Below are 20575 nucleotides of genomic sequence, written 5' to 3'. Positions count from 1 at the left end.
ACAACATTTCGTCAAAAGTTGTCAACAAGAGAAGCAGCCAATTTTACAGGTTGTGCCAACTGGCTAACTGCGCTGCAGTGTGACCGCATAGCTAGGGCACAGACGGGCCTCGCAGTTGGCCAGATGATGCAGCTTGGCGAACCAGCTGCTCTGCTCGCCACGATGAAAAGTGCTGCCACAGCTGATTGCCATCTTTCGCCAATTGTGGAAACTGCAGGCAAGTTCACGTTAAATTACATACCGAAAAACAGACTATCACAAGGTACCTTGTGGTCGCATTTGAGCCCAAAAAGTCCAGTAGTTTGCAAAGGGGTTTTTGCAATCTGGACAGATAAATATTGAACACTATGTATAAAGCATGCAAATATGACAATTTGTTTACAGCAGCAGCCATCTGCACTCGAACGCAAATTTTTAACCAATGAGAGAACTTTCAAGAAAAATTTGTCTTGACTGTGATAACAACGATGTGCTATAGAGCAAATGCAGTTCAAAACCCAGTCAGATCTCAAGGAGCTTTTATGTGCTAACTGCCCACACCAAAACCTGCCCACAGAAAAAAAAGCTAAGGGAAACTTTCGATGCATGTTGAAAAGCAATGAACACTAATATTCAGATGTGTGTGACGTACACGTGTTTCCAGAAAGCAAAGGTTAAACCGAAAAGGATTTTCGCAATGTTTATTTTGAAAGTGTGCAAAACCGCAAAGCAGCAGATCAAATATCCCTTACAACAAATCAATACACAGGCATCATGAAGCTCATACAGGTGCCAACACAGCATAAATCAGGCTGTACTTGAGAAATTTATCATGAAATGTGTTGAGCAGCTGAAAAACAACTGCACCTTGTGCAGGAGATAAAACAAATTGTACAAAAAACATTCAAGGAAAACAAGTCAAATATATATAATCACACATATACAAGGGCCGTTCACAAAGTTTGGTCTCTTGGTCTGTAACATCTGGTCTGTTCAAATACAAAGATGCCGCAATCCCAAGAAAGCTTGAAACATTTTCCTCCAATAAAAAAAGTTCATTTTTATGTTACCATAGCAACAAAGAACTTGCATTATCGATATACTGGTGTTTGTACACCATCAGATAAGAATGAGGCTGGCCACTGGAGATTTACGCACTGAATTGGTGAGCTTACTGTCAGACAAAAGGGGCATGCCTTTCAATTGTTACTACACAGCTTTGGACTAGCGGTGAGCCACATATGGCACTATGTCTGGAATATACGCTGGGAGGCATAACATCTCACAACTGCACCTTCTTTAATGTGGCAGTTGTCTTCAAACGTGTGGCCAAGCACGGCCAAGCGCTGTCATGTCAGCTACCAGGTGATAAATATCCATCTGAAATTCCAGATAGTCCAGATGTAGTGCCATGTGACTTATTGCTGCTGCCAAACCTGAAGGAGCAGCTGAAGGGCATGCACTTTGTGTCTAAGAATAAGTTCGCTAATGCAGTGCGTAGTTGGTGTAGTCAGCAGCAAGCTCATTCCCTGACAGCACACAAACGCTCGTTTATCGACACAGGTGCATCATTGTTGGTGGGAATAATGTCAAAAATGATCTGTTCTTTTGGAAAACAAGACATTCCACGCTTTCTTTTGAACGTGACACCTCTTAAATTGAACAAGTTAGAGGCGCATTATGAACTAGAAGACGGATTTTAATGAAGCGCCCTCGTACTACTACCAGAAGGGACTGCAGAAAAGTGTTCTTGCATTAACATCACTGAAAGGGATTAGCAGCAAATGTTACAGCGCCTGTAGCTCAGAACACATGAACAAAGAACTTGTGGAGCGACTCCCACGGACTGCACGTACAACCCCCCACATTTTGGTGTTTCTATGCGAATAAACACACTGTTCAATGCATTTTTCTGCCTTTGTAAGTTATAAATTTGCCTCGTAAGAATTTGGAGAGATACACACAAAATCTAGCACCTTTACACATTTGGTCAGCTTTGGCGGAACTGGAATCACATCAATCTGGCTACTTGGATATGTGGAAACAACATGAGGCAATATGAATCCTGTCCCTCCGTGTATGTACTGCTCGGCATGCTCAAGCAGCCTGTTTACAACTATAGAGTTCTCCAGCTTACTTAGCAAAGCACTGAATTGATGCAAAGGTTCTGTCCTCATCAACTACATACAAAACTGTGAAATTGTTTCGCTTCGGCTGCTTTGCATAAAGCAAAGAAGAAAATGTCTGTGCACCAATTGTAACTTTTCTATACACACTGACATTGTCCATTGAAGAAAAGAAAGAAATCAAAGCCCTTCTGGCTACTGCAGTTGGTCGGCATGATGCACCATGAAAAATAACAGCATTAGACGACAACTTCATGAAGTGAACACTTTCAATCTTGCGTAACACAAAATCGATATCAGACATCTCCTTTACCTCATTCTGGAGATTGCTCAGCGCATTGCTCAAGCCAACTAATTGTGAAAGCTGTTTTTCAATGCTCTGGGTTCCTTTAATAAGGTGCAGAAATTGCCCATTCCTGTTCTCAAAAAGAAATGCTGATGTGCACCAGAGTGGCCCCCAGTTTCTCACCGATTCAGCAAGATGCAAAAGGTGATGTACATTAAAGGGGCAGTGGCGTGCTCAATATAAGGCATGAACATCATCAACAAATTTGAATAACAAATTTTCTGCCACATCAAACTGCTCGGAAGAAACAGACTCTGACAGTAACATAAAGATTCCACCAACAAGGAGATTAAAGTGCTCCAAGTAAGCATCTGGTAGGATGCCAGACAGAACAGGAAAACAATAAAACAGAAGCCATGCACGCGGTTCATTAGCCTTCCAGTAGCACCTGTGCTTGAGGGAACGCGGAGTTCTAGTTATGTAATCTGGTGGCTTAATTGCTAGAAGTTTGCTGTCCACCAGATCTACCCGGCGCCCAATGTACCATGGCTGACCATGATGTTTAGTGTCAAACCAAAGACAGAGAAATGTTCTCACCACCCCAAGAAGGACACAGTGCATATAATTAACTACGAAGCCAGTGCTGCAGTCGAAACCTGGGATGAGGTTTGTAATAGTAGGGCCTTTAACACCTTTTACCGGATGGCCTTTGCTGACAGCTTGTTCAGCTTGCCGCCTCATTCTATGACCATTCCTTAGAGCGTACGTTTTCCCAGGGCGCCGATGCGACACAAGCCCCTCAAGGCAGTGCAACTTGTGCTTGCCACAGTTGCATTGCACAATTATCTTCGGTCTAGGGGGGCATCAAGACAACTGTATACTCCACCCGAGAGCCTTGATGTGGAAGATGTGCTAACAGGCAAGACACCACTTTCTCCTACTTTGCGAAATTCGTGGCAATCTTGGCTTGTCTTGAAGCTGTTGCACTGCTAGGAACGCACAAGGCCTGCCTAGTCTGTATAACTGTGTATGCCGTTGATGACTTGACAGAACACATTCTCATAAGCAGCAGTTTATTAATGTGCTTCCAAGTATTTGGAATACTGATCATGAGAGTATGCACAGGGGAAGACATCAGTAAATGGAGCACTGTACCCTTTTGCAAGTGTGATCGTAGCTCGCCTCTTCAAACAGCACCAGCAGGCTCTACCAGGCTATGCATCTGATACCTGCCAGTTTTAGACCATGTGTGAAAAAGGCAAGGAGGCCAATAGCCTGTCCTGTTCACCTCTGTTGAAACCTGTGCATATCTGTAATCATGGCTGCATACAGTGCTCTCCTTCTTTTACAAGTGATCAGGACAAAGAGCAGGAATGCTGTGCCTACAATAATTTTATGACTTGGAATAGACGTCACGCAACATTTTCCCAGCTTCTTTTTCTATTTATGCAACATACATGGGTCTGGTTTGTCAAGATTGCATATCTGAACAGCCCTCCGCTTCAGTGTTTCGGTTCGTCATGAACAACTACTTTCAACCCAACAGATCATTCCTGCTTGTGTACTGCTGTGTGCAGTGCCTCGTTCAATATTTGCACTTGTTATATCTGTCTTCTCTACTTTGGAACGTTTATTCCTTTTGCAAGGTCTTGAGAGGAGGGCCACTGCCAAGCATTTACTCTGCAATCAGATCAGCAGTGCCAGTCTTCAAAGTGCTGTGTGAGCTTTGCCAATGTGTAGGTTGAGTACAGTTGTGTCCTATTAATGCGACCCCAGTTAATGTGGATGATTCAAACTATGGGCAGCTTTTCTGGGGACCAAGGTTTTTCAGTATATTTTGTGCCTTGTTAATATGGAAGCTCGTCCAGGCAATGGACGGGGGGAAGTATAGCGCCCATTGCAGGTCATGTACTTTTGCCGGCTAATATAGAACTGAACTATCCATATTAACGAGCCACTGCTGTAGCAGAATGTTGACTGTTCAAACTGGAGCTTTCCAGTATTTTGACCACAGGGTACTATTGAATGGCAGTGAGAAAGGGGAAATGTTTCTAGTCACGGCTTCTCTTTTGTGGTTTCATGCTTTAGGGTGCCAAGAGTCCAGTTGACACCCCTTACTGTCTGCTATATTCATTGAATGGCTGTGAAGACATCTCTGTCTACTTTATATGCTGCATATAAATTAGGTTTTAGCAGCTGTGAACTGACTGAGTACAGATGTGCACAGTGGTTTGAGAGATCTCAGCAGCCACAGTAGGAGGTGTATTATCACTCTGAGACACATCTCATGGACCACTAGGTGCTTCAAACTGCACCACTTTAAGTGTAACGGCTCTTTCGTTACTACAATTGGTGATCTGGAGATCTTAACCATAGAATTGTTTTCTTTTCCCTGAGGTTTTTGCCCTTCACAATTCACTGGACTGGCTGCTCTATGAACAGATTTGCTCAGCAACCAAATTGTTCACATTAACAAGGCTTGACTGTATTCCTGTCTGTGCAGTGTGACAGTCTGAATTTTTTTTCAAAAGAAATTTACTGACGATTACAATACTCGGTAATGCGAAGTTTGAGTTGTCCTTACATTGTGATCGCGTTAATGGTTCTTGTCTATGGCTCTTTTCAGATTTACGTTCACCTTAATGCACTTTGCTGCCTGCTTAATCACTACACCCTTAAACTCCCTCTAAAAAGTATGAGATCACTGCGGCACCTGCATTGGAGGAATGCGCAAACATTGACTTCTCCTCGCACCTCTTTGCCTCTGTTTACTCAACTCTTCACTTCTCTTTCAAATTTGGCGCCACTTTCGCTGTGGCCCCGCCCACTTTTTCTTATAACTCAATTTGTTCGAACGTTATCGTGATGAGAAGCTCGTGAGGGCACAAAACCGCAAACATAGCCATAAAATGCTAACGCATTCAAATTCGCTCATTCTCATCTTACACATTATCTGAAACATACATTGAATACACTCGTAAACTAATGCACTGTGTGAAAGACCACCTGACCTAGATATAATGCCCCACTTTAACTAAGCTGTCTTAATGTCCATGCATGACCTAAGGGTTACATGTCTGATTCGGGATCCAAAACTGCCAGGTTCAAATTCAGAAGGGGATTTCCATCTCTCCAATCTACCACCTGCTCGCCGTGGTATTTTGCTCTGCTACTACCTGCCACAGCTGGCAGGTGGCGTGTTAGGCCACTGACTAGGAATCTAGAAAAAGAAGCCTGAGCTACGCTTTAAATACAGCAGGAGTTAAGGAACGGCACCTAAGAGCTGAGCTCTAAAAACAGCAGTGTGTATTTCTGACCAAATGGCCTAACAAGTGTAAAGACAGAAGGATGATGCTTTCATTTAAAATGGAGATTATGCGTGTGTTGGAAATGTCATTAGTTATGCAAATAGTCACATTAACATTCCCCTCTGTAATGCCAAATGGCCCTGGGGGTATTAATAAAGGAAAAGAAATAAACACTTTATGAAAAAATAACGTTGACTTGGTGCACTTAAATTGCTATTTAAGTATTGCAAAAATATTTTAAGGTGGGTCCCTTGAAACAAAGCATGCACCATCATGTGGACGTTCTTATTAGCCTTGCCTAAGGTAGTGTTGTGTTCTTATGCTACAAGAAATGCTTCATGCTGCTGCCGTACATTGCATTCTTTGCTCGTGCGCAGGACATGTCCATCAAGGATCCTGCCGCGACCGGGCAAACCCTTGTGGTGCCATGAAGCCGCTCTCAAAAACTGGCGGGAACTGCAGCAGGAGTGCTCGGGAAACTAGAGAAGTTTTCAAGAGCTACTTCTGCAATGAAGGCCAAGTTAGCTGGCAGTGGAAACTTGTGTCCAGGTGAAATAGAAATCTGTTTTTATTCATGCATGTTGAGGACGTTTAACATTTCGACTGGAACACTGTGCCTTGATAAATTAATTTTTACAACTGCCTGATGGGCATTTAGCATGGCCAATTGACGGTCTGGCCCTGGCGGTATTTGGCGGACAGCATGCGCCATCATGCTGCCAAATGTGTTGCATTCGTCACTGGCCGCCAGGCGTTGCTGACTCCTCTGCAGAGTTTCCACCGCTGTTGTCAGCAGAACTTTCCTTTGTTCTGTCTCTTCATCATTTCGCCTTCTCTTTTTTCCAGGCCTTGAAGTCCCCTCTCCAATCTGCTGTGCTGGCTGACTTGGCTCTGCAGAATTTTGTGGCGAACAAGGAAAATCCATTTCGGGATCTGCGGATTCGTTGCTCCAGAGCTCGCACTGCCGTTCAGTCTCCTAAAACAAAAGGACACAAAATCTTAAGTCAAAACTACACAGGCTAAACTGTATCTTATTTAACGTATGGGGCCACAATTGAAACATAGTTATGCTAGTATTAAAATTCCCAAGGCGACTCAAGGACGCTACAGTGAAGGGCTTCGGAAATTTCTACGACCTTGGGTTTTTTAACGTACACTGTCACTGTAGTAAACAGCTGCCTTGCTTTTCGCCTCCATCGAAAAGCGGCCATGGCGGCTGGGATTCAGCCCGTATCCTTGGGTTCAGCAGTCGGGCACCCTAACCACTGAGCCATCGTGGCAGTACTAGGATTTAATGACTAATTTATCCCATATAGTAATCCCCAATGCTCAAAGTTGCACGTTGTCACATATCATAGGGAGTTTAAAATAAAATTATGGAGGCAAGAGGTTGGCAATAAGGATAACGTGGATTAACCGAAGACTATAGAAGATGAAGAAGAAGCATTCGGTAAGGTGGAGAAAGATGATTGGTGGAGAAGAGAAGGAGAAGACGACAAGGCTTACATGGACTAACGCCAAGGCTATAAAAGGACGACGGAGAGCGAGGCACAAGGGGGAAGAACAGAGAAGCGGAGGCTCCGGCGGGTCAGGGACGCTTTGGCTTGAATAGTGCGACGCAGGCTACTGCTCCGGTGAGCTCGCGTTCTACGGCAATGCATCGTGGGCTTCCTGCTGTTCCTGAGCCCGTTCTGGGGAGTTAACTGAGGACGCTACCACCTGCTACGGCCAGGGGTGTCTCCAGCGCTGTTGCCACCCATTCGGGTGGTGCCCCCAACGCCAACAACACTGGCATCACCTCCAAGGACGCTTGGACTGGGAACTTATACGACACAGCCAGCGACGCCAGCCTCAGCATGTCGAACGCCATCTAGAAGCCGGCTACTGGACGCATGCAACGCCGCATCCGGACAGAACCAACAGTGAGCATGAACGCCGACCGTTAACAGTAGAGTGCTAGTAGTAGACGCTGGTAGCAGTGTTTCCGGGTCGTGTGTATTTATAGTCTGTTTTGTGTTAGTTTTGTGTGCTAGTGTGCATGCCACGTAGGGTGTATTAAATGTGCGTCTGTGTGGGTACACCTGTCGCCTAGTCCATTCTTTCGGTCTGAGTGTTCTCCGGGGAAATTCGTGACACAAATCGAGTATGTGAAATGGTCTATTGCAGGGTTACTAATTAATTTTGACCACCCGAGCTCTTCTGCACTAGTATAACCCAGTAACATTGCCATTTTTATGTGCTGCTTTCCCCGAAATGCAGCAGCCGTGGCCAGAACTTGATCCTTCATCATTAGGCTCAGCAGCCATTTGCCACTGATAAAGATATTGAGATGAATACTGTGGATGTAGTCATGGAAAAACTGTACGATGTAAAGAAAAAAGGTTGAACATTAAAGCCATCTATGGAACAATGAGTTGATAATTGATAGACATCAATGTCTTTTGCATCCATTTGTAATCCTTTGTGACGAAAGCTCTTACTATGAGTAACCTGGCTCTCTGCCACCTATTTTAATGTATCCAGAGTACGGCTTTTGTTTCTGAAATGAGCTACAGTATAACGCAAGACAGTCTGTTGTTAGATACGGGCGTTGAAACAATCATTTATGAATAAATTTTTTGCAAAACAGTAAGAGATTCGGTTGCACCTCATACGTTCATGTCTTTATTTCATTACCCTTTTTTACAGTTCATAGAGTTCTTGAGTATTGACTGGTTATGCTTTGTTAAACTTGTTTCCTTCACTATTCTTGTTTGTGCATTTATTTTTGGGTGTAAGTTTCTTTATGCACTGTTATATCCATATTTTCTGTGTTTCTTTTCATCTGCTGTGATCTTGTTTTTGAGGTGCACTGTAGTTGTTCAATCTTGATTATATAAAAAGCATCTGCTGTTCTCCTTACACAATGTTCTCTTTGTAGCTTTTAATGGAGTATCCCATTGCTGTTACAGACTGTGGAACCCTTATCAGTACATCTTAAGGAATGTGTGTATGACTGGTACACCATAATTGCAATAAACAAAGATGTACCTTGCGCTAACGTTACTCAAGTGCAGAAAGGCAAAACACAGTGCAAAGGCTTTTAATAGCTACACGGCATGATTACTGCAGTGTCACTGGACACATGTGAAAATGTCATAATGCAAGTGGTCACATTTGTTGAGGATGTAATGCCGTAGAGAAACACCAGTATGTTTAATATTCAAGTTTTTTTTCATACTGAGCAATGCCTGTTCTGATGCTTTTTTTAAGAAATAATGCTAAAAGGCACACTTTTTGTTCTGTTCAACTTAACGTTTTGCAAACTTTCCATAAATTTCCGACAGTTTTGACACATAGGTAGTGCTGACATCAGGCAATGCAGTCGTGCTTCATTAACATGTACACCTTAGTTCCCAAGCCAAGCGATCCATAAAGGAAGCCATCTGTGAAAATAGAGCCTACTGGGGTTCATGTAATCTCGTCGCATTAATTGTGGGCAGCCATGAGAACAAAATATAAACTTTTTTAGCCATATTTTCATTTTGTATGTTGCCATTAAGAGAGAGAGAAACAACTTGAATGGAACACTAGCCAATGAATGCCAAGAGAAGTCCATCGCCCCTAGCCGTCGGCCGGAATCCCTTGGGACACAGCAGCAGCAAAGACTTGACCAATGATGTCCTGCTGGAAGTTAGGGTCTGGGCTACAGAGCAAAGCCTCCCAAGGGTTCTAGAGTGCGCGAACTCTTGTACTTAGCCAGACATGTCCACACTATGTGGACCAATGTTGCTGCCTTGTCGCAAAAATTGCACTGTGATCTGAAGACTTCAGGGTGCCACTTGCTGTACAGTACTGGGTTGGGAAAAAACCCCGCCTGTAATTTTCTCCACACAACCTCCTCTTATTGAGCTTTCTGTCCACTGGCGGATGAATTTGTCGATTTAGTCTGTAGTATAGTGCGATTTCCTGGTACGAGCGCATATCCTCTCTGCTGTTTATAGTTTCGGTGACTTCAGAGGTTCCAGGAGTCAACCAGCAATTGAGACTTCGGGCGACTAAATGAGCCTCCTCGTTTCCTCTAAGTCCTTGGTGAGCTGGTGCCCAAACCAGCAGATCCACTTCTCTGGGTCCTCCTTCCCTGTTTAATATACGGAAGGCAGTCTCCATCACCGTCCCCAATTGATTTACAGCGTTTTTTGAATCACTGATGACCACCCTAAACCCCCTTAGCTCATGGCCAAGGCTATGGCCACTTCCTCTGCTTCTGCGGTCTCAACGCCACAAACTGTGCAGCATGCCACCAGGGTTCAGTCTTCCTCCACAGGCACGTGTGCCGCTTTGATCTCGTATACTGCAGCGTCTGTATACAGGACATCCTGCCAACCTGTATACCTAGTTTGTAATGCATCTGTTCAGTCTTTACATCTGCCTTTGTGAAAGGCAGGGTGCATGTTTCTGGGCAGCGGAGCGATTTTAACCTTGTCCTTGATTTGTCGCGGTATGTCGCCTGAGTGCACATGCTACTGCTTAAGCTCGTAGCCCAATCTGTCTAAAATTTTGCTCTCCATTTTAGATCCGAGTAGTCTCATGCTGCACTGTAACGGCAGCCTCAGTCAGCTCCACGAGAGCGTTCGAGACCCCTAGCTTCACGTCTGTCAGTAGACATGTTCGGGGGGAATCCGAGTGCCACCTTGTTGCTTTTCCTGATAATAACATCTAGCTTGTTCCGTTCCACTGTGTTGAGATTGAAGTAGGCTGCCACATACACTATCTAACTGAATACGAAGGTTTGTGCAAGTCTCAAGAGATTCGCCTCCTTCATCCCAGCATGCCTGTTTGCTATTCACCTGATAAGATGACGTGTTTGATTTGTGCTGGCTTCTAACCTAGCAAGCGTTTCGTGTTTCGTCTGTTCGCCTGAATTTTAAGCCCGAGGACGTGGATACTGACGACCGCGAGGATCTCTCCGCCGTTGACATACAAGCGGATGCCTGCCTCGTGCTTTTGGTGAAGCCGTCATTTTCCGAGGGGCATGAGGAACAATGCTTCCGGCTTTTCGGCTGAACATTTAACTCCTTTAGGTTTCAGGTACTCTTCAATGATGTCAATTGCATTTTGTAGAGAGCTTTCAATTTGCCGGTCGCCTATCTTGTTAATCCATAATGTTAAGTCATCTGTGTAACTGGTGTGGTTTAGATTTCCAATTTCCGCCAACTGGTCGGGGAGTCTCAACATTACAATGTTGAAGAGGGTTGGTGATAACACCGAACCCTGTGGCGCCCCCCCTGTCACCTACTGTAATGTCCTCGATGGAGTCTTCCCCTAGCTTGAGAGCGGCTTTCCTGTTTGTAAGAAAGTCCTTGATGTAGTTGTTCACTCTCCTCCTGACATTAAGTGAGTTCAACTTCTCCAAGACCGACACGTGCCTCACATTGTCAAATGCCTTTGCCACATCCAACACCACGACCACTCGAGTGTCGGGTTTGCTTGTCTATGGATTGCTCCTTGAGCTGCAGCATCACGTTGCATGCTGACAGCTTTGGTCTGAAAACGATCATGGTGTCCAGGTACAGCCCATTGTCCTCTGTATACTTATTTAGCCGAGTCTGAAAGATGTGCTCCATAAGCTTACCCATGCAGGAGGTTTGCGATATCGGTCCGATGTTCTCGAAGCCCGGTTTCTTCCCTGACTTGGGAATTAAATAAGGTTTCTGAGTTTACACTCCTGCGGTATCGTCCCCTTCTCCCAGCAGTCCTGCATGTATGTTGAGAGGTTGGCGATAGACCTGTCGTCTAAATTACGCAACATTCTGTTTCTCACTCTATCAGGCCCTGTTGCTGACTTATACCCTGTCACACGGGCACCGCAAAGGCATTTGAGAGTCAGGTCTTTATATCCAAAGTCATAAGGAGTGCAGCTACACGGCACAAATGTTGCACCTTTGCTGCTAAGAGCCTTGGCCCGTCCAAGACCTTTGGAGCCCAAAGGCGCGGCCTTCGAGAACCTGTGATCGCAGTGCCATCCAATGTGAAAAAGTTAAATAAATTAAAAAAGAACGTAGATGCAGCCAAAAATGTTTGAAAACATCTTCAAGAAATATGAAAGGTGTGTCTGGTTTTGCTTTTTGTACGGGTGTTTATATTTTATGCCCAGATTTCAAGACAGTGAAAGTGTTGCAGCAACACCGAGTGCCCCTGGTGGCCAAGGCAATGCACAAAACCTGCTGCTGCTATGAGATTAGCTGTTGCAGTCCTTTTAAGGAAGCAATCAGAATAAAAAAAATTGTCTGAGCTCAATGAATGAACAGAATACCCCACTTTAATTTTAAAACATTCACCTAAGCCGCCTCGAGCACAGCAGCGGGTGCTAAGTCTGAATGGCTGTTCCACCTTTGGGCTGCACCGTGTAGCTGCGTCACTGCTCCTTTAAGCCTTCGCTCCTTTGGTGAAAAAAGGTGCCTTTGCTGGAAAGGCCTTCGAGGAATGCCGTGTGACAGGGGTATTAGCCCAATATCTGTTTCTGTGCATAGGGGACGGCACTGAAGCGGTGATGAAGTCAAAAGCTGGGAAGTTCCAAGTGTGTTATTGTGGTTGCCATTACTTTTAAAATATTTAGATACAGTTCGATGTGCTCCTGAAGGAGACTTTGATGTAACAAAGGAGCACAGAGGACAGTAACTCATGCAACATGGCAAATGATGGGGCCTTCCGGCCAGGCACCATGACACTGGAAAGCACTAAACCACAGAACAGCCATCATGCTAGCTTTTTTACTCCTTTGCGGTGGTGTTCAGCAATAAAACACAAGAATGGAAATACTTGGCAGGGGAAGTCGATATAGTGTTCTCAGTGCTATTAATTTTAATGTGACAAGATTTCCAAGAGGCTGTGCGCACTTTCACCCTGTTTACCGTCTGGGCAATGAGTTTCCATTAACAAGGTTAAAATGAATGCAAAAATTTTGGGTTTTTAAGAAAATGCTCATAACTTGAGCCGCGCATGTTAAAGAATATTGTATTGATGGGGCACAAACTGTACACCAGTGTAGACATAATGTAATATGGCCTGCAGCAAATTTCTGTTGTCTGTGTAGGCCACAACGATTTGCTTCAGGCCAGCTTGATTGAAGATGAGATGCACTGTTGATTTCAAAAAGCATGCCAGCTTTCATCCTGTAACATGCTTTATCAGAATGAGTTTTGAACATTATTTCAAGATTCGGTGACATCCTTTATCCTGGATGCTCAAAAAACTGATGTTGTACTCAAAATGCAGCTTCAATACAACACATTTACAAATGCCCCTGCATACTCGCCAGCTATCAAGGAATAAACACAACATACCTCCTCTTCTTCCTGCGTGTGGAGTGTCGAAAAACTTGGCTGCGAGGAGCAGGAGCTATCCAGGAACATCAGGCTTTTGTAATGAGCCCACTTTGGCTGGTAGATCTCGTCCGGGCTTGCGCCGGAGCGGGCCTTGATCTTGCGCCTCTCGCGCATAAATTGTGTTCGGAAGTTAGCGAACTGCGCGCACTTGGGCAACTGAAAAGTAAAGTCAGAAAAGGGAGCATCGGTACAGCTTGGCAGTCAAATAAAGTTGGTGGCTGCTGTTTGACTTCTCGTGCGGACAACGCCAAGCCACATAGTTAATGCAATCGACGGTCGGGAAGTCACGACGCCACACTAACCATAAGCAGTGCTAAAAAAAATCAGCAGACACCACAGCATCAGATATAGTCTCCGATACTCCGCGCAACGTGGTATGTTTCCGTACGTACCGGTGAATTGGCCTCCCAGTGCCTCGCATACCTCCGCGTATGCTACTTCTTTAAAGTCGCGGCGGTGGTAATGGGGATGTTTAACGTCCCATATCAGGCGACGCTCTTCTATTAGGGAGATCAGCTCCGTCTCCACTTCCAAAGAAAATGCTGCTGCAGTCATTCTCGTGCGAGGTGGCGATTGAAACGACCAGCGCACGCTTAAAAACCTGACCAAAGGAGGGTTAAAGCAACGTGGACACGATGTCGATTCGGCTGTCATAATAATTATAACGTTTTGTGAGCGCCGAAATGTATCCGAAATTTATTCTCCGCAGGCTGGATATGGAAGCAGGGCCTTGTAATGTTTTTGCTCGGCGACCGATCTCGCGACGACACGGTCGGCAGACTGGTTTTGTCGGCGTCGCGGTCGTCAAAGCTTGTCACACTACGAAGACATCCGGTCGTCGGCCGCGTTGGTGTCGTAGTCTGCCTAGTGTGACAGCTCGGTCTGCCACAGACAAGGTCGGCCGACCGGGTTGGCCTCTTTGTCGGGTCGGCGTCGGCGGCGTGTCGGGCTAGTGTGACAGGGCCCTTACAGGACGCATGTTTTCAGAAAAAAAAATTTTTTAGCTCTGCCTCGCAAAACAGCCGTGTGATATTGCCAGCGGATAGAGCATGTACGCAGACGTGCCGTTAACTTTTGGCCCTCCCAATACATGAAATAGAAACCCGAAACAGTATTGTGGCCGTGCATTTCCGAACACGTGGTGGGGTCATTTGTGCTCGAGCCGTGCCAGGCGGCGCAAAATATACAAAACTTTAACGCACGTAGCGGCTGTCACAGATAATCCCTTCGTTCAAGTGCTGCAGCACAGCGAAACGAATGATAAAAGCCCAAGCACAGTGGCAGAAACAAAGCAGGTACGTACGCACGTTTGTACGCTATTTGTCACGCAGCACACCGCTCTAGCTCTAGGCGACGCTCTTCTATTAGGGAGATCAGCTCCGTCTCCACTTCCAAAGAAAATGCTGCTGCAGTCATTCTCGTGCGAGGTGGCGATTGAAACGACCAGCGCACGCTTAAAAACCTGACCAAAGGAGGGTTAAAGCAACGTGGACACGATGTCGATTCGGCTGTCATAATAATTATAACGTTTTGTGAGCGCCGAAATGTATCCGAAATTTATTCTCCGCAGGCTGGATATGGAAGCAGGGCCTTGTAATGTTTTTGCTCGGCGACCGATCTCGCGACGACACGGTCGGCAGACTGGTTTTGTCGGCATCGCGGTCGTCAAAGCTTGTCACACTACGAAGACATCCGGTCGTCGGCCGCGTTGGTGTCGTAGTCTGCCTAGTGTGACAGCTCGGTCTGCCACAGACAAGGTCGGCCGACCGGGTTGGCCTCTTTGTCGGGTCGGCGTCGGCGGCGTGTCGGGCTAGTGTGACAGGGCCCTTACAGGACGCATGTTTTCAGAAAAAAAAATTTTTTAGCTCTGCCTCGCAAAACAGCCGTGTGATATTGCCAGCGGATAGAGCATGTACGCAGACGTGCCGTTAACTTTTGGCCCTCCCAATACATGAAATAGAAACCCGAAACAGTATTGTGGCCGTGCATTTCCGAACACGTGGTGGGGTCATTTGTGCTCGAGCCGTGCCAGGCGGCGCAAAATATACAAAACTTTAACGCACGTAGCGGCTGTCACAGATAATCCCTTCGTTCAAGTGCTGCAGCACAGCGAAACGAATGATAAAAGCCCAAGCACAGTGGCAGAAACAAAGCAGGTATACGTACGCACGTTTGTATGCTATTTGTCACGCAGCACACCGCTCTAGCTCTCCATAAGCATGCTCACTTCGGTGATATGTATACTTACGTCGCTGAGTTGTTCACGCTGGCGTACTCCAAGTGTTGTTCGTTGAGCAGGCCGACAGGCGTATACACTATACCATGAATCGCTGTGCCGGCCGCAGGAACAACTGCGCGCAACGAACACACCGAACTTAGGGTTCTTAGGGTGCCTCGATGCGCGCGCATCGAACTAGAACAAAGAACCGAACGCCGCCAAGCCCTTTTGGATTTGGATGTGGATAGAAGACAACTGGAGAAGGCTCCGCCAAAGGCTTTATAAAGGAGTAAGGACACCAAATTTTAGTTGTGTAGTATGTATGTAAAGGGATGCACAGCAAATTACTAAACACGAAAAGTAACATGGATTGCGGTACACAACAATAAACATTTCTTAAATCAATTTTTTAGGTTGTTTGGTTTCGGTTTTGATCTTCGTATGGCAGTTGTGATACCACAGACGAATTCAACTCATGTATGTACGGTGCACAAAAACTGCAGAAAACCGGTCGCTGCTTAGTTCGTTTTCGCAAGCCCGTCATATTTCATATAGTCATATGTCATGCCGCACGCGACCAAAACAGACCAGAACGCGTCCGCTTAGATGACTGAAACCGAAACTTTATGAGAAAAAAAAAACCATCAGCGCGCGTCATGTTCTGGCAGTTTGGCGGTTCGACTAAGGTCCCTTCAGGCCGTTGGGTATTTGCGCTCGTTCAATGTGGTCCAGGTTTGCCGAACATTATAACCGTCTAAACGTTGGATTTTCTTTCATCCGTGCGTGGCCTTTTTTCTACAATGGACCGTTACGGCTTGGTGTTTTTTGAAGATGAGAAGACATATGATGTCTTGAAAATGAATCGCATCAGCAGCAAGTCTGGCGAAGACCTTGCCGAGGGATGCGAAGTTGTTGTGCCGTGGCGAAATGGAGGGTCGTTCGCTGCTACACTCATCGGCGTTTCAGGTAAGCGCTGATATTCATATCGCTCTTTAAGACGTACGTTTGTGCAATTCTAAATTACCTGCAGGCGTGTGGTCAGTTAATTACTGGTGCTGGCAGCTTCATGTGCGTGTATAGTTCCCGATTCTAGATAAGGTCAATTTGAACAAAGGGCGTTCGCGGAAAAGGACTGTGCAGCGATGTATTGCGGCGGTAATTTTTACGCCATGGTAATTAAACTGCCATTTGCCCTGAATCAGCATCCAAATGCTCTCATTCGAGAAAGGAATTTTTTTTTGTAGTGCTTACATCAATGTGGAAAATCTGCTACGTGTGCTGCATATATCGGATTGTAGGCATTGAAGAAGAAATAATTCCTTATTGAGTGCTGCGCATTTTGTACTTGCTCCCAACCATAAATTTCTTGTTCATTTAAGAGGACGAACACAAGCTCGTGCGGAAAATGGAAAAAATGATTTCACTTCAGAACAAGACTGCACGAATGGAGTCCGGGAAAAAGGCATGATATTGTCTCCTTATTGCTTGGTAGCGCTGTACGTTCTCGGCTTTGTGTGTGTTGTACGCGCGCGCGCGTGTGTGTGTGTGTGTGCGCGCGCGTGCGTGCGAGCGCGCCCGCGTGTGCATGCATAGACACCTGCAATTATTTTTTTTTCGCCATTATCCACTCTGCAGTAACTGGTACTGCATGTATAAAAAATATTTTTTCTGATCGGTATATTCTCCCTGCTTTCGTAAGACCACAGCGCATAGCAAGGCTTTGAGATATAAAACAGTGATTGCATATGTGATTGGGCAGGTCTAAGACGTGATTTAAATTTCATTTGCGTTAGTATTTTTTGCATTTCTCAACGGCAGCTCTAATGTGTCTTTTGTTACTGGTTCAAAACAGTTCATGCCACTTAGCAATAAATGTACGTGCTGTGTTTGTTGTGTGGTGAAAAAGCACAGAAAAATAATTCTCTTGCTCCATAAAGCAGCCGTAGACAGGTACTTTTCATAGCAATCAACTTCATCTACCATGACAGGAGAGACAGAAGCAGAGGGAACACCGCCTTGCAGGCAGTAAAAAAGTTTTCAAGATAAACATGACAGGCACACCAGTACACACAGCAGGTTACCTTCTTGACCATGTGGTGTTGTATGTGAAATATTATTCAAATGTAAGTCAGGAATGCACTCAGTTAAGAATGAAAGTTCCCATGTAACAAAAGGTATATGGGGGTCAAGACTAATAGAAAAAAATTCCAAGGGTGCACATAGCCTCTCACGCCCAGAGAATGCGAAGCATTTCAAATTTTGAGGGTGGTCGACCTGTATTTGGGAGTCACCACTAAGTTGGCCTTATTCAGATTAAGTTGGGCACCTTTAATTTTGGTCAACTTCGGACGAAGTCATATTTCAGGCGTCTGGTGGGCCAGATTTTGTGGGTGGACCACCTCAATTTTGAAGTCATCACTGAGTTGGCTATACTTAAATCAGGTGGACACCAATCTTTGTCAAATTCTGACAAAGTCTAGTTCTAGGGGTCCAGGTAGGCCAGGTTTGGGATTGCAGGCAGACACATTTTCAGCAGATACTTTTCTGTGGCATGAGCCTATTATTGCTTACACATAAAAAAATCCCTGCCTGTGCCACACGGTGCTAGAGGCAGACTGCGCTGTTACTGCCAGTGAAGCATTTTTCTTTCTTTTCTTCTATGCACCCAAGTTCAGTGTCGCAAAAAGAGAGTTGAAAATCGCTCTATAAAGGAAGCTTTCCTATATGCCTTATTGTCTGTTCTGCAATCTCTTGGGGCTGTAAGGCTTTCAGAGTTCATGACCAGTAGCCGTCTAGCTTGTTTCATAATTTTTGCAGCTCTTGTTTTTATGCAATGTTTGCAAAGATGTGTTCAAATTGTTTTCTTCTTTAATATCATTAGAAACAAGACTGCCGAAAGAAACAAGATGACAACCTTCTAGCTTCTATCAAGGAAGCCCACGAAGTGGATCTGCACAAGGAAATTGAAGATTTAAGGAAAGAAAATGGTCATTTGCAGGGGCAAGTAAGGAAATACCGAAGTAAGTTTCTTCTGTTAGATCAGTGATTTTCGGAAAGAACAATTGCAGTCAATAATACACCCATCAGACTTTTAACCTCGTGTTTGGTGCATGATAGCCTCAGTTGCTTATGCGCCTTTAAAACCAACACACAACAACAACAACAAAGCAACCTGACTGCTTGGGCCGCATGTTAAGTTTTAGCGTGGCACATAGCTGTAGTTGGCTATGGTGTCGCATTCATTGCCGATGTAATATATAAATTCCTGCCCAAACCATGGTTTCGATGCTTACTGTTATCGCATAGAAAGTTTTACAAGAATATATGAATATTTTTGCACTTTCTTCTGGCAGTAGACTGTTCTGAGCAAAACGTATACATACATTTGCACTTGTGTTATTTCCTGCATTAACTGTGGTAAATAATTTGTAAGGGAACCCTCTGCCAATTTATTTCCTTTCTACTGCTTTCTATCAATGTTTGCTAAAGTGCGCGGTATTGTTTTGGCACTAGCGCTCGACGGCTACCTCAAAAGAGCTGAAAAGCTCGTCAAGGAACTAGAGCAAAAAAATTGCCCTCGGCAACTACCCATCATGGACGAAGCTGGGCCATCTGGAGAAAAATCAACAGATGCTTCAACACTACCACCTGATGATAACAGTGACGCACAGGCCGCTAAAGATCCTGGAGAAGGTGCTGCGGGACCAGTACACAATGAACAGCAGGCTCTTGGAATCAGCGCAGCTGCGGCACCTTCTAACGTGACCATGTCATCGCAGCTGCGGCACACATGGAGCGACCTTGGAGTAAGTACTCTGTGCGCAATGTTTCTGCCTGAAGGTGCAGTGCAGTGCCTTGTACTGGACATAGTTATACCATGAGGCTTTGCACTCTCTGCTCTTGCCTGGAGGTTATTTCTCTGGTATTCTTGAATTTTGAAGGCATTTTTTGATGCCTTTTTGTTCACATCTGTCACGCTTCATAAATGTATCTTGTGGCTGTAGCGAACACCTAGGCAAAAAATGTCTTTGCTTAAACAAGTGTGGAATACAGCTCTACTGAAAAAATATGCAATGCAGTATTTTCATACAGCTTGTCAGTTGGTAGTAAATTAAGATCTTTCACCTTTCTTGCTCTTTGAAAATGTTGCAGTTGACAGAAACACCACTGTTATGTCCACTTGTTTAATTGGGCTGACATCAGGCAAAAAAAATGCAGCACTGTCCTATAAGAAAAGAGACAACCTCCTTTCATATTGCAATATTTGAAGAAAAGGTTCCTTGTATAATGGAGTAGTATTTATAGTGAAACCAGTGATTCATTTTAAACAGTTAAATGCAGACAGGGCAAAAGCTCAATGAAAGTGTGACATTACGAGCAGTGTCTGTTTGCCGCATTCGACCCGTGAGATAGCCATATTTGAACCTGTGGGGCAGCCAGCCTATAGGTCTCAACTGTTTTGCATTGCATTTTCTTCCCACTGCATAATCCTGTATAAACAATTTTCTTCACATGCCCTCCCTTTGTCTGTAGGGATATACTCAGTGCAACCCTTAGTAAGAAGTGACCAGAATGCAACAAAAGTAGTTCTTTGGGCAAGATGTGGTGTGGAAGAGCTCATCCTAAAATAGTCAAACACATTTGTTTCTTGCATTTTTAAGCTGTATTCTATCAACTGAGAAACATAGGAAGGAAATTGGACTTTTTTTTTCCAGCTCCCCAAAAGCCATGATTGTGAGCCATAATGTATAGGATAGTTAGAGATTCCACCTGTCGGAAGAAGGGTTCATGCACTGTCAAGTGTGTGGCACCATTCATCTTGTGCATTATTTACACTGTTTATAAGGTGTCATAATCATGTGGCAGTGAAGCAGAATCGACATTTGAGCTAGTTGGTATTGCATCTTGTAAAATTATAAAGCGCACTCAGGACAAGAAGCCTGGTTCCATAGGACATGTGGCTACTCAAGATTCTGGTAAATTTGCACCATTTAACTTCAGTCGTTACCATTGTTCTTTTTGCTACAGGACGACACAACTCACAAGACTGTAGCAGCCTTGCAAATCATTAAATACAAATGCTCGCATTAGCCACCCATTCACCATTCATGACATCTGAAAAGGCTTTTTTTATAACAGCCACTCACAAAGCATGCCGTTTGTTAGGATCATTGGGTAATTTTAATGCGAAAGCAATTCTTTGGTCATGGCTGGCGTGGACAGAGCCTGTCGTCAAATGTGTCATCAGAACTGTCCGCACACTGTCAATCACCAACTGCATGGATAATTAA

At 44.8% G+C, this 20575-nt stretch overlaps 2 protein-coding genes across 5 annotated transcripts in view; one reads left to right on the top strand and one right to left on the bottom strand.

Annotated features, from left to right (window-relative positions):
* Nucleotides 1-664: 664 nt before the first annotated feature.
* LOC144105738 (uncharacterized) lies at nucleotides 665-15613 on the bottom strand. Of its 2 annotated transcripts, none has more exons than XM_077638846.1 (3): nucleotides 15315-15613; nucleotides 13025-13222; nucleotides 665-6675 (listed from the first exon to the last, which is right to left on the bottom strand). In XM_077638846.1, exons 2-3 carry the CDS (start codon nucleotides 13178-13180, stop codon nucleotides 6268-6270), a joined length of 564 nt encoding a protein of 187 aa, XP_077494972.1. In that variant the 5' UTR covers nucleotides 13181-13222; nucleotides 15315-15613; the 3' UTR covers nucleotides 665-6267. The 2 variants fall into 2 exon arrangements, with proteins under 2 accessions (XP_077494972.1, XP_077494973.1); XM_077638847.1 differs by lacking the exon at nucleotides 15315-15613 and adding an exon at nucleotides 13459-13685 and having other exon boundaries at nucleotides 672-6675.
* Nucleotides 15614-15946: 333 nt separating this feature from the next.
* LOC144105729 (uncharacterized) overlaps nucleotides 15947-20575 on the top strand; it is a 45890-nt gene continuing 41261 nt past the window's right edge. The window contains exons 1-4 of one of the 3 annotated variants that reach the window (XM_077638834.1): nucleotides 15947-16250; nucleotides 16664-16746; nucleotides 18166-18304; nucleotides 18798-19090. In XM_077638834.1, coding sequence (XP_077494960.1) covers nucleotides 16085-16250; nucleotides 16664-16746; nucleotides 18166-18304; nucleotides 18798-19090 — 681 coding nt within the window. In that variant the 5' untranslated portion in view covers nucleotides 15947-16084. The remainder of the gene's footprint in view (nucleotides 16251-16663; nucleotides 16747-18165; nucleotides 18305-18797; nucleotides 19091-20575) is intronic. The other 2 variants (XM_077638835.1, XM_077638836.1) reach the window with 2 other exon arrangements.

The sequence above is a fragment of the Amblyomma americanum genome, chromosome 9, assembly GCF_052857255.1.
Source record: "Amblyomma americanum isolate KBUSLIRL-KWMA chromosome 9, ASM5285725v1, whole genome shotgun sequence".
Classification (NCBI taxonomy): domain Eukaryota; kingdom Metazoa; phylum Arthropoda; class Arachnida; order Ixodida; family Ixodidae; genus Amblyomma; species Amblyomma americanum.
This window is presented reverse-complemented; position numbering and strand designations above follow the sequence as displayed.

What these genes read in the sequence shown, in the direction of transcription:
- LOC144105738 (XM_077638846.1), bottom strand. Translation starts at nt 13,180, where the DNA reads ATGCGCGAGAGGCGCAAGATCAAGGCCCGCTCCGGCGCAAGCCCGGAC. An exon ending in ACACGCAGGAAGAAGAGGAG is followed by an intron (nt 6,676 to 13,024) that starts GTATGTTGTGTT and finishes CTTTTGTTTTAG; the next exon opens with GAGACTGAACGGCAGTGCGA.